We start from the raw sequence: 14,122 nt of genomic DNA, 5'->3' as shown, positions 1-14,122 counted from the left end.
CAGATGTTTTCATTGTGATGATTGATAAATAGGATCCAAGCCTGGACTCAATCAACTGATTGATCAATCATTAAAATGAACATGCGCTGATGCACACAGCCACAAAACGATTTCAAGATTTTCAAGTAGGCCCTGATCCAGGAAAGGTTGAGAACCACTGTAGCACATATTTAACAGATATTTTACCCAGGAAGTCGTTGGCAGCGATGCGGTCATAATCCCACACCTGAAGAGTCAGAACCGCAGGCTGTCTGAACTCTGACTCTTCCAGCGAGAAAAAGGACTCCTTCTTCTTGAATACAACCTCTTTCTACACACATGCATGCACACGCACACATAACCACACACACACACACACACACACACACACACACACACACACACACACACACACACACACACACACACACACACACACACACACACACACACACACACACACACACACACAGAAGAACGGTGACTCCTTGTGTACACAACTGCTTTCTACACAGTCAAAATGTATCGTCATATTTGTTTGCGTGTGTGTGCGTGCGTGCGTGCGTGCGTGCGTGCGTGCGTGCGTGCGTGCGTGCGTATACCTCAGTTGGAAGATAGTCAAATCTAAAGACAAATCTCCAGTTGAAGTTGCCTTCTCCAGTCAGAGAGTTAAAATGGACATCAGTCTCCTGCTTGTCTCCTTCAAGACCCTTGATCCACCTAACAGCAGGAAAACACACTGTAACACCATCGTCCACTTTGCAAAATAATAACATTACTGGATACAGTGGTTTGTTGTTTCGTCAATTTAACAAGAGTTCTCAACGTGCCTGAAAATTAAGGCCCGGCCAGGCCTCTTTAACAAGAGTTCTCAACGTGCCTGAAAATTAAGGCCCGGTCAGAGATTTTAGGCCTGACCCGGCCCTAAAACGTTGGGTTGGGCCGGGTCAGGTTTGGGCATAATTTGAGAACTCTACACAGAGTAAAAGTTAAACGCCAGTCAGCACCATCTTCATAATAGATAAATACACAAACAGAACTATTATTTCTTTTATTATTATTATTATTTTTAAATAGCCTGGCCTGAAAACGTCGGGTTGGGTTCGGGCAGAGTTTGAGAACTCTAAAACTAACCCAGTTAAATTCCTGAGAGGTTATTTTTATTATCCGTTAAAAAACGATTGACCAAATGACCAAGAATACAAAAATAGAAGAAACTCACAAAACATCCGACTCTGAGTGCAAGGGCCTTATTGTATGAAAACCAAGCCTATTTCACCCACACAATATACCGGTCAGAGCTGGGTACCTGGAAACCTGAATTCACTAATCTAAGCTAAGTGACTAAGTCTAAAGTATCTGTCCGCCCATCCATAAGCCCGCCCGTGTTTGTGCAACGTGCGTGTGTGTGTGCGTGTGTGTGTGTGTGTGTGTGTGTGTGTGTGTGTGTGTCTAACCCTTTCATGTAGATGTCAGAAGAGGGATCTCCAGTGAAGGGGTTGACATCATCCAGGACCACATCATCTGTGTTCCATATGGTCACACGCAACTCATACCTATAATAGATAGAAAATAGATGCACCGATATGGAAATTATTGGCCGATACCGATGTTCAAAACAGTTTAGCCGATACTGATACTGATATTTGTTTTGTTTTTTGCTTTAATTTTTTATCCCACGAATTTGCAACCCATTTCTTCACCCAGTGTCAATTATCTAATGTAATCCTGGTCGCTACACTTCCTCTGCCAACCTGGGGAGGCAGCGGACTGACCTCATGCTTTCTTCTATGCATGAGGAGTCCAAGCTGCTTCTTTTCACCTGACAGGGGAGAGTTTCACCGGCCGGATGTAGCGCGTGGAAGGAACCAAGGATCCAGCCAGTTCCTTTCCCCTCCATCAGGCGCCCCGGCTGGCCAGGGGGAGGATACCAGTGGTGGAAAAAGTACAAAAATATTTTACTTAAGTAGAAGTACTGATTCTCTACTTGACAATTACTTAAGTAAAAGTACAAAGTACCCATTAAGAAAGTTACTTAAGTAAAAGTAAAAAAGTACCTCAAATTAAATGTACTTAAGTACAAAAAGTACCCGGTGTAAAAATTTACTTAAGTATAAAAGTAAAAATTACAAAGTACAAGTACAAAGTACAAAATACAAAGTACCCGGTGTAAAAATGTACTTAAGTATAAAAGTAAAATTACAAAGTAAAAGTACAAAGTACAAAATACAAAGTACCCGGTGTAACAATGTACTTAAGTATAAAAGTAAAAATTACAAAGTACAAAATAAAAAGTACCCGGTGTAAAAATGTACTTAAGTATAAAAGTAAAAATTACAAAGTACAAAATACAAAATTATTTTCAAAATGAATACAAATAAATGAAGTCCTAAAATTGTCCTGTCAAAAGTGGCTTTATTCCAAAAAATGAAATGGCATACAAATAATTAAAATACAGAACCCCCAATAGCATACATCAATAACATACAGGACCAACATGCATAATTAATTAACACAAGAGCTCCATGTTGCGTTGCAAAACAGACGAAGCCCAGTTCCCCAGTGCTAGTTGAACCTCTGCATTCTTGTTTATGAAATGTGCAACTTTAATGCATTTGGGTTTGAATGGAACATGTCTCTGGACAAAGTGATGTCTCCAGACATCACTTTGAGAAACACTGCTGTACTATAATCACGAGCCGTGAATCCGTGAATCAAAAATTCAAACAAGAATTTGCCCACCCATTTCGTAATTAACGCGCAAATTAGGGGGGTCTGGCTCATGGACTAATAGTGCTCAGACCCAGCCAGCCAGCCAGCAATCCACACACACATAGTGCTCAGACCCAGCCAGCCAGCCAGCAAGCCACACACATAGTGCTCAGACCCAGCCAGCCAGCAATCCACACACATAGTGCTCAGACCCAGCCAGCCACACACATAGCTCCGTAAGGGAGTGGTTGCACCACTCAAAAAATCTTCAAAAAACTGAAGAGGCTACTGGAGATTGGAGAACCTGATTTGGACATGATCTGATGCAGGACAATGTCACTATGACAGAAAGAGAAGATGGGTCTGGCCACATTCATTCACCCCATAATCTCAGTGGAAATTGGGGAATATGTTGTGAAATAAAAAGTCAGAAAACTGGAATTTGGGAAAATGCCTTATTTTTAATTTCCCCATGCCCACACATCTGTGGTCTCTCTCTCTCTCTCTCTCCCCGCCCCCCCCCCCCCCCCTCTCTGAACAGAACTATAACGACAAGTTGCGATGCGGCCCCTCCCCCTTCACACACACACACACACACACACATACACACACACACCCTATAATGTGCGTAGGCTACTGGCACCGTTCCTCATATCACGCAAGAGACGCCAGTCACGCCACACACCAGTATAGAAGAGAGATAGTCACTTGTGACTTACTCACTTAATGTTGTAACTTGTGGAGGCTATATTGTCTTCCATGAAAAATATTTCGATGCGATGTTAAACTCTGCATGGCTCATTTCCATGCGTCACAGTCAGGGACCCGGCTGACGATTTGGTGGTCCACTGCCTGGTTACCCTTTCTACTGCATATAACAGCGCTGCATGATCTCCTGCAGATCGGCTATTTTGCCGTTTGTGAGGACGCACACATGGGCGCGCGTTGTTATAAAATTGTTATTATGATAGCCGGCTTGGCTTTTTTGGCACATTTTATGCCCCCCTCGGCGTGCGTATTGTGCGTGCGTGAGAAATGAGAGGTGTGGCGTGGTGCGTGGTAAAAGGTCAAATTGCGTGACTCTCACTCTCAAAGCGTGAGACTTGGCAGCCCTGCGTTCATCCATGTTGAATGCGTGTGACAACGTGTGTGTGCGTCTTGCCGTCTTCAAGCAGGCCAGGCAGCAGAACACAACTCCGCCCCCCTATTATCTGAGAGTGGAGCGCAGCCCTGTTGTTCTGTTCTCAACTGCGCATTATTTAATTTGTAGCGAGTAACGAGGTGTCAGATTTTAAATATAGCGGATTAAAAGTACGATTTTTTCCTTGTAAATGTAACGAAGTAAAAGTAAAAATACAGCAAAAGAAAAGTAGTCAATAAAAGTACAAATTCTCCAAACTTGTACTTAAGTAAAGTAACGAAGTATTTGTACTTCGTTTTTTTCCACCACTGGAGGATACTGATATTTGTTTATTACGTTTTTCGTGTTATTATTTACTCTTTTCGTGCCAAAGAAACAAATAAATCTTCATTATAAGAAATAAGTGTTGAGCATCTACAGCTTGGTAGCCGATACCGATATTGACTAATATATCTGTGCATCTCTAAGTTGAATGATTGACAAGACTATAGAAGCATACATTGATTCAGGTGTGCAACACAGGAAAGGTACAGGAACATGTGAAAACCTACTGTTCGTGTAGGCGTGGCTTGATGTCGACAGGAGGCGGAGCCGGGACATCAGTAGGAAACATATCCACCCACATGTGCAGAAAGCCCTACGCACACGCACACACGCGTACACGCACACGCACACGCACACGCACACACACACACACACACACACACACACACACACACACACACACACACACACACACACACACACACACACACACACACACACAGGTGTATAACATATGTGTGCCCGGCCCCGGCATACTGGTCTCTGGTGCTTCCTCAGGGACCTGGTCTGTGTTCAGGTTGTGTGTGTGTGTGTGTGTGTGTGTGTGTGTGTGTGTGTGTGTGTGTGTGTGTGTGTGTGTGTGTGTGTGTGTGTGTGTGAGTGTGTGTGTGTGTGTGTGCGTGTGCGCGTGTGTCTGTATGTGTGTGTGTCTACCTGCGGTAAGCCAGGGCTCTGGGTGTTCCACAGGGAGCGTGTCTCGACGTGCTCAGGGACCAGAGGCAGAGCTCCAGGGACAAACTCTCTCATCTCAGCCCAGCGCTGCAGCACCCTGAGGGCTGCATGCTCCTCCAGCTCAGCCTCATTCTCCGGAGACAGCTGGTTCTTCTTGCTCAACTCTACACACACACACACGCATATTCATTTAGTTCAGTCTGTGTCCCTCCCCTGCCGCCGGATACAGCGGCGACTTTTATTTTGAAGAGCCCAAAATTCACCCCAAAGCAAAATTGGCTATAGCTACAGTAATTTGGCGACTGTCCTTTTAAAAGTCATCCAAAGCGTTAATATTGTAACCGCGAGGTATAGCGACGACTCAATCTAAGAAAGGATTCAGAGAAAAGGGCGTTTTAAGATCGCGGTCAAGTTCAGACAGACAGCTACCCTCTGGTATAGCATCAGGGGGAATCTTGAAGATCTTGTTGAGGACTTTGACTTGAGATGGTCGATACTCTGGAGATGAGATACTGTTCTTCTTGCACAGATCTGCCAAGATGGCCGACGGCTTCTTGTTGTCACGCCATTTATTATAGCCATCACTATAGACAGACAGACAGACAGACAGACAGACAGACAGACAGACAGACAGACAGACAGACAGACAGACAGACAGACAGACAGACAGACAGACAGACAGACAGACAGACAGACAGACAGACAGACAGACAGACAGACAGACAGACAGACAGACAGACAGACAGACAGAGATTCTGTTAGATTGGTGAGTGGAACTTTAATGCAACGAGACAGCTTTAAGGCCAGTCCACTGCACCAATGCAACTCCTTGCAACTGCCTTTGGGGGTTGCAAGCAGTTGTATTGTTGTGGACTGGCATTAACAAATTAACTGCTCGTGACGGAACATTCCGCCAATTAGAATCCAACCGGAAACCGCTATTGGCGGAACGTTACGTCAGATAAGCTTTATTATTGATACTGTATCAAACCGGATCGCTGATTTATTTATTTATTTATTCATTTGCTTGGCCTATATTCCTTCATATATATTGTATATATTACATATTGTAGTATATATTGTATATATTACATATTGTAGTATAGTTGTAGACCACAGCAGGCCAGGTGACGGCTGTAGAAGCGGTTCTCCAGGTCGATGTGTGTCTCTCCAATGACATCATCAGAGCCCACCATGTCGTGATCCATCACCATGACAACCAGCTCCGTCTCCAACGGAAATGATAACGTCAGCTCAAACACCCTATCGGAGAACACACATGCGCGCACGCACGCACGCACAAACCATTAGAAAGACAGATAGACTTCACACTCCCAGTCTATATTTATTGCATCATGACAGTGGTTTGACCCAAGGACCCCCCCCCCCCCCCCCACCTTTTTATTTTATTTTTTATTTTATTTTTTACTTTTCTTTTCTTTTCTGTTTGTTTATCATTTCATTTTTAATGTTTTTAGTTATCCTTTGGACGCTGATTTAAATGTTGTCTAGATTTGTTTTGGCATACGACGACCCAACTCTGGGATAGAAGACACTTGATGTATGTATGCTGTACTGTATGCTGTCAAAATGTAAAAAATCAATACAAATTATAAATTACAAAAAAAGACAGACAGACAGACAGACAGACAGACAGACAGACAGACAGACAGAGACACTCACTCTCCAAACACAGGGTTGAGTTGCTTGGGGATGTAGCGATCTTTAGAGTCCACCGACTGTGGTCCAACTTTCACCACCAGGTAGGGATCTGCCTTACCGTTAGGATCTGTAGGAGCCAGACTGCTAGCCTGTATACAGTACAACAGCATTATAGGTCAGCAAATTCACCTTCCAAAGCACTGCTACTCAGGCGTGGAATGCCCTCCCCCATCCCTCAAAAAAAACAAATCACTGGCTACCTTCAAGACAGGCCTAAAAATGCACCTGTCAGCAGGTCAAAGGCACACACACGTACAGATACAGTTTAAAGGCCTCGACAGAGTAGAGTAGCTTGTGCTCATCCTCTCCCACCCATACCCCGAGCCCTCAACTCATTTCAAACAAAGAAATGGAGAATACAGTACAATGACAGCATAAAAGTCAGAAATACACGTTAATACAAGCAGTATTAGTAGCACGAACAGGTTGTAACTTGTAACGATATGTGAATACAAGGATGTCTTAAAGCGCCCCAATCAAATGGAGCTTTATAGTGGAATGACCTGCGTCCATTTTCAGAAAATATTCTTTTGGGAACAGTAGAATAGGGATGTTGTGTATGTCTAAGTGAATGTGGGGATGCATATGGTTCCAGGGACTGTTTCAAGTATGAAGGACAGTTAAAGTGAACACATTTAAAAAGGAATAAGTACTAGTGAAGTTGCCTTCTTGCTGCTGCCACACAACACGACACGACACGACAGTGGGGGGCGGCAGTGGCTCAGGGCTAGAGCGGCTGCTTCCCAGTTCGATCCAGGCCAGCGTAGTGTCGAGGTGTCCTGGAGCAAGACGCTGAACGCCTAATTGCTACCGATGAGCAGGTTGGTTGGTGCCTTGCATGGTTTCCTCCGCCATCGTCGTCGGTGTATGAATGTGTGGGTGAATGTAATGCACAATCTATGTAAAGCGTTGTGTATGAAGACGCTATATATAAATGCAACATTTACCATTTACACCACACCACACAATACAATGCATTATGATCGGTAGCTGAGACAGGTAGTAGTGAATAGTGATAGTGAGACAGGTAGTAGTGAATAGTGACAGTGAGACAGGTACCTTAACGATGTAGATTCTACAGAGGACTTTGACAGGAGAGTTGTTGGGGATTCCAATGATGATCTGAGGTCTGCTGTCCTCTTCTCCTTCTTCTATTGGATACACCAAGAATGAGCCCTGCCAATCACATTACACTGACTGTACTGTAGTGTATATACACACACAAGAATGAGCCCTGTCAATCACAGATTACACTGTACTGTATATACACACACAAGAATGAGCCCTGTCAATCACATTACACTGTACTGTATATACACACACAAGAATGAGCCCTGCCAATCACTCCACTGACACATGCCTTCTCTATTTGAGCGACCACATCAAACAAGAGGTGGACGCTGGCAAATACTGCGGCATGGTCATGCTGGACCTCCAAAAGGCTTTTGACACCGTGAACCACTCCATACTGGTTAACAAGCTAAAAGCAATTGGTTTCGATAGCACATCAGTGAGCTGGATGCAATCCTACCTGGAGGGGAGAGAACAGATGGTGGAAGTGAACGGAACACTGTCCCCACCCCTCCCAGTGAACTGTGGCGTTCCACAAGGAAGCATACTAGGGCCTCTACTGTTCCTAATATATGTAAACGACATGACTTCAGCTTGTGACTGCAACTTGTTCCTGTTCGCAGATGACTCAGCACTGCTGGTCTCGGACAGGGACAAACTGCAGGTTGAAAATGCCCTCAGCTCTGAACTCGGTAGAATCTGCACCTGGCTCGCTGATAACAAACTATCTTTACACCTGGGAAAAACTGAATCCATTCTCTTTGGCTCTATTAGTAATCTCAGCAAGGCAAATGGCTTCTTGGTTAGAGTGGGTGACAATGTTATCACACGTAAAGATGAAATTACCTACCTAGGTTCCATCCTGGAGGCTAATCTTTCCGGTGATAAAATGGCCACCAACGTAATCAAAAAAGTCAACCATAGAACAAGATTCCTCTACAGGATCTCCTCACTGGTCAACAAAAACACCTTGAAGACCTTAACAGGAGCCCTTGTACAGGGTTTCTTTGACTATGCATGCACCTCCTGGTACCACAGCACCTCAAAGGCCCTTAAAACCAGGCTCCAGACTTCCCAAAACAAACTGGTCAGGCTCCTACTTGACCTAGCCCCCCGAACCCACCTCACCCCTGCCCACTTCGACAGGCTGGAATGGCTTAGGGTCGACGACAGAGTACAGCATCTTGCAATGGGTCTGGTCCACAAGATTCGATACACCACCAAGATACCCATGTACCTGTCTAGATACTTCCTTAATGTTAACGAAGTCCACACCCACAACACCAGAGGGAGTGCAACGAACCATGTACAACCCAGATTCGGCACAAACAAGGGACTAAATTCTTTTCGCTCCTATGCCACCAAAATGTGGAACGCCCTACCAACTGTCATTAAGACATGCGAATCCCTTGACTCCTTCAAAACCGCTCTCAAAGGGCACCTACGGATGGCTGCAATTCGAAACTGGCCCCCGTAAAATCTGAATCCCCCCCCCACCGCCCCCCCCCCTTTTTCCCCTCACTGTATATGTTTCTTTTCCCTTTTTACCTCCTTTATGATGAATTCCTGTTCTGTCTATAGAAGTGTCTATTTGTACGTCTCTAAATGTTTTGATGATTTGAACATGGTGGACCCTATTGGAAACAAGTGTAATGCTTAATTGGGTCGTCCACTCACAGTTAACAGCCTTTGTATTGAGTTTGTGCTTGAAATGTACTGTAATTCTGCAAACTGTTAATAAATTCTTCAATCAATCAATCAATCAATTACACTGTACTGTATATACACACACAAGAATGAGCCCTGCCAATCACATTACACTGTATATACTGTACACACACAATAATGAGCCCTGCCAATCACACTGTATCAAGGGGCAAACCTTTATACCCCTACCATTATATAAACATGCAAACTCATGTTAATTTAAGTGTTAAATAAAAAATAAAATGTGTCTGTCTGTCTGTCTGTCTGTCTGTCTGTCTGTCTGTCTGTCTGTCTGTCTGTCTCTGTTTTGCTGTCTATGTTTCCACACCCGTCCGTCCGTCCGTCCATACCTTGTATTTTCCCATGATCCTCTCATCGTCGTCATCATTGTCGTCCTCTGCTGCGGTCCGTCCTTTGTAGAGTGGGAAGATCTTCAACCAGTCCTCAAAGTTACTGAACGCTGACTCCAGCTCTGAGCCGTACAACTACACACACACACACACACACACACACACACACACACACACACACACACACACACACACACACACACACACACACACACACACACACACACACAATTTAATGCCATGTGACCTGTGTGGTTTTGGGATTCACTCTTTCCTGGAGCATTCTACCCGATGGCCGTGGTTTTGAGGTTATTAATGTGTGAGGTTACGGTTAAGGTTAGGTTTAGGCATATAACCACGCCCATCCGTAGAATATCCGGGAAAGAGGTAGTCCCGTGTGGTTTTGACGGTATAGTTTGACCTCTGACCTGTAGCGTGGTGATCTTCTTCCTCTTTGGTACAGGGGGTTCTATCTCTATGACCACCTCCTCCTCTTCCTCTATAGATGCCATGTTCAGAGCGCCCCCCTCTGGAGAAATGCAGAAAATATATTTTTTGACTTGTTATGCTTTTATTGATAGTACAGTATACTAAATGGGGAGAGAGAGGCGTGGGGGACACGCAGCAAAGGCCGTCGGGATCGGGACTCGAATTGCAGCCTGCGCTGTCAGGCTGCAATGGAGCCTAGGTGCCCGGACCGCAAGATTAAACTAGACTTAAACTAGACTTAAACTAGACTTAAACTAGACTTAAACTAGACTTAAACTAAAACTTTTCACATGACATTCCAAAGACTATGACTAAACAAAATCAAAATTTGCAGTCAAAATCAACACTGATGAAGACTGTTGTACCTGGTTCTGCCTGTTCCTCTAGCTCCTTCTCCAGAGCTGCCTGAGACAGACAGACAGACAGACAGACAGACAGACAGACAGACAGACAGACAGACAGACAGACAGACAGACAGACAGACAGACAGACAGACAGACAGACAGACAGACAGACAGACAGACAGACAGACAGACAGACAGACAGACAGATGCTCATGAAAGATGGCATTGGTGTTAAGTAACTAAGTACATTTAGATCAAGTGCTGTACATAAAAACAATGTTGTGGCAGTGGCTCAGGGGTAGAGTGGCCGGTGGAGTGGCCGGATAGGAACCGCGAGGTCCCCAGTTCAATCCCCATCTGGCTCCCCAGAGTTAGTGTTGAAGTGTCCTTGAGCAAGACGCTGAACCCCTAATAAGGCCCCGATGTGCAGGTTGGTGCCTTGCATGGTTTCCTCTGCCATCGGTGTGTGAATGTAATGCACAATCTATGTAAAGCGCTTTGGTACTTTTACTTTACTTGTTTTTTATTTTTGAGTGGTGCAACCACTCCAAGGAACAGCAATGTCTGTGACCTGTGACTATGTTTGTGTGTGACTCATGTGTGACTCATGTACCAGTAGGGGCGCTGTTGTGCCAGAGACAGATAGATAGTATTGCACTGTTGCCTGCTAATGAGAGAGAGAGAGGGGGGAGTGGGGGGGGGGGGGGGGGGATTTGCACCACTCAGTTCACACGGGTGTGATTCTTTTTTATACTTTCACCTCACCAGTACCCGAACGATAGTTCACGAACGCGTTCTCATTTGGGCTGAACGTGAACTGAACGTACTGTATTTCTGCCTGATGAACGTCATTGTGAACGCGTTAATTTCTGGCGTGTGTGAACGTCACTTTCTCTCGTTCAACTTCGTTCAAGAGTGGGGGGGAGTGGGGGTTACAGACGTTTGTATCCTTCCACGACGTTATGCTGCTTTCACACGGGCAGATGCAAAGCTACACTAGCCTACACCTAGTCACAGAACAGTGTCGTCGTTAAGCAGCAGGAGGATCCCACTGGCCGATATTATAAATAAACTTAAAGAATGTGCATCTGGTTATGATGATCTCCAATCACAAATTCTGAAGAAATGCCTTCCATATACTTACAAACCACTCCTTCACATCTTAAACAGCTCTCTTGCGACAGGTATATTCCCGGAACAATTCAAATTGGCTAAAGTTATTCCACTATATAAAGCCCCGCCATTTTTTCCAATTATAGACCCATTTCCATTCTCCCCTGCTTTTCCAAAGTATTGGAAAGGCTTGTCTACAACCGCTTGATCAAATACTTTAATGAAAACAATCTACTTTATACCCATCAGTATTCAGTATGGCTTTAGAGAAAAACACTCCACTTCGATGGCTCTCACTCAATTAGTTACCAATATCTCCTAATTTCCCAATATCTCGAAATTACACTTGGTGTGTTTGTAGATTTATCGAAGGTTTTTGACACGGTCAATCATTGCATCTTACTACAGAAACTTTCTCTTTATGGTCTAAATGGAATATCCCTGTCATGGTTTCAGAGTTACTTATCGGCAAGAAATCAGTTTGTTTGGAACAACATCTCCTCGGATAACAAACTGATTTCCTGTGGAGTGCCCCAGGGATCAATACTTGGTCCCTTACTGTTCCTAATTTATATAAATGATTTATATTTGCTCCCAAAGCATTTTTTGTTTTTTTCGCAGATGACTCCAATATTATTTTATCAGGTAAAGATGAACTAAAACTGGAAATGAACCAGGAATTGTGCAAAATAGACACCTGGTTCAAGGCAAACAAGTTATCCCTAAATGCAAAGAAAAGCTCATATATGATGGTTATGCCTCATGATCACTCAATCACATGTACCCGTCCCAATATTCAGATTGATAACAATATACTAGAAAGGGTCACCGTTACCAAATTTCTTGGAGTCCTAATTGATGAGAAACTCAGCTGGAAAAAATCATATAAGAATATTGGAGTCATTCGCAGAATACGCCACCTTGTGTCTAGAAAAACCCTTATTAATTTATATTATACAATGATTTATCCATATATTTCATATTGTAAATATGGTCGCTAACATGGGACTAGTACTTTGACAGCTCATCCATCGTAGCTTGTTTACAAGTGAAACGGACTTCCTGTGCAGAAACTGCCTCATCAAAATAAGAGCCACTTGTATTGATTAGTCAACACTAGTTTTATTTCTAAGTCTACTTACAGGACGTTAACATCTCATTTGAGTGCCTGTCAGCATTCTCTAAATCCCTGTCTCTCAGCTGGTGCGCAAATGCGCAAATGGCTATACCCTAGGCTGTGGCAATAATTTTGAAAAAAAGGGAAAAAAAGACCGAAAAATAATTAAAATCGTTCATTTTTTGGAACCATGAACTTAACTTAAATTTCTGAACTGTGAACTGAACTAGTTCATAAAATAAATGAACTTTCCCAACACTCCGCTACATCTCACTGAAAGATTGTGAAAATCGATGTATTAATCAATGTATTAATTGATCGATCAATCGATCGATTGGTTTATTGATGAGGGTGTCTCACCTGTCTCTCTCTCTCCAGCTCTTCCAGTGATGCGTAGTACTTGGACCACCAATCAAGTTCCTCCTCTTCTGGTGTCTCCTCCTCTAGCACCTCCCCCTTTTTGGACAGCATCTTTAGAGGAGCCTGAGGCAATGTTTAATTAGCATGTCATTTGCATATCATCAGTATCCCATAGCAATGTTTTCATCCTATATACATATTTATCGACTAAAACGAAAAATGTTCATCGACTACCTTTTTTCACTGACGAAAACTAAACAAAAACTCAATAAAAACTAAGCCATGATGGCTAAAACTAAACTGACAATTTTGTCAACAAATAAAAAATATACACAAATGTTAGGGAGGGACTAGTGGAGAAGAGATCCAGTAGAACTAAAAGATAAGTCATTTTATGCTTGGTTGCGATCGGGTGAAAATAGCAGATCTACAAGCTCATAACACATTGCACTGCGAAACATTGTGAGCTTGTTAATCGGCTATTTCCAGCATGGAACCAAGTGTAAAATCAGGCATTTACATCCAGGCCTGCCTAAATACATTTTAGACAAATACAATCTTACGATATTTAGTCGCTTAAAACTATCAGATGACTAAAAGATAACCAAAACGAAATGACATTTTATTCAAAAGACTTTGACAATCTGCTGTCAAAATGAACACCATACACACAGACAAGAAGAGAGGAGAGGATTACATACAGACACCAGGTTCAGGGGGTTGATATTTGGTATTTTGCTCTGTTTGATTGACAGCGCTCTCAGGTCCATACTCTTCACTGTTGTCAACGGATTGACCTTCCCTTGTCGCACTGGACAGACAGACAGACAGACAGACAGACAGACAGACAGACAGACAGACAGACAGACAGACAGACAGACAGACAGACAGACAGACAGACAGACAGACAGACAGACAGACAGACAGACAGACAGACAGACAGACAGACAGACAAATGTGGGGTAGAACAGGAAAGTTATAGGATTTGGTATAATAAAATTGTATTAAATTGAACAGAAAA

At 43.5% G+C, this 14,122-nt stretch overlaps 1 protein-coding gene across 1 annotated transcript in view; it reads right to left on the bottom strand.

The window, feature by feature from the left end:
* fer1l4 (fer-1 like family member 4) overlaps positions 1-14,122 on the bottom strand; it is a gene marked incomplete at its 5' end in the record, with an annotated part of 51,042 nt that overhangs the window by 3,879 nt on the left and 33,041 nt on the right. Inside the window, 14 exons of the mRNA XM_079510662.1 lie at positions 187-310; positions 582-699; positions 1,437-1,535; positions 4,384-4,469; positions 4,811-4,992; positions 5,258-5,412; positions 5,921-6,091; positions 6,512-6,639; positions 7,610-7,726; positions 9,679-9,813; positions 10,107-10,207; positions 10,533-10,572; positions 13,102-13,224; positions 13,803-13,912. Of these exons, the coding sequence (XP_079366788.1) occupies positions 187-310; positions 582-699; positions 1,437-1,535; positions 4,384-4,469; positions 4,811-4,992; positions 5,258-5,412; positions 5,921-6,091; positions 6,512-6,639; positions 7,610-7,726; positions 9,679-9,813; positions 10,107-10,207; positions 10,533-10,572; positions 13,102-13,224; positions 13,803-13,912 (1,689 nt within the window). The remainder of the gene's footprint in view (positions 1-186; positions 311-581; positions 700-1,436; positions 1,536-4,383; positions 4,470-4,810; positions 4,993-5,257; positions 5,413-5,920; positions 6,092-6,511; positions 6,640-7,609; positions 7,727-9,678; positions 9,814-10,106; positions 10,208-10,532; positions 10,573-13,101; positions 13,225-13,802; positions 13,913-14,122) is intronic.

This window comes from Electrona antarctica (assembly GCF_951216825.1).
Source record: "Electrona antarctica genome assembly, chromosome: 9".
Classification (NCBI taxonomy): domain Eukaryota; kingdom Metazoa; phylum Chordata; class Actinopteri; order Myctophiformes; family Myctophidae; genus Electrona; species Electrona antarctica.
This window is presented reverse-complemented; position numbering and strand designations above follow the sequence as displayed.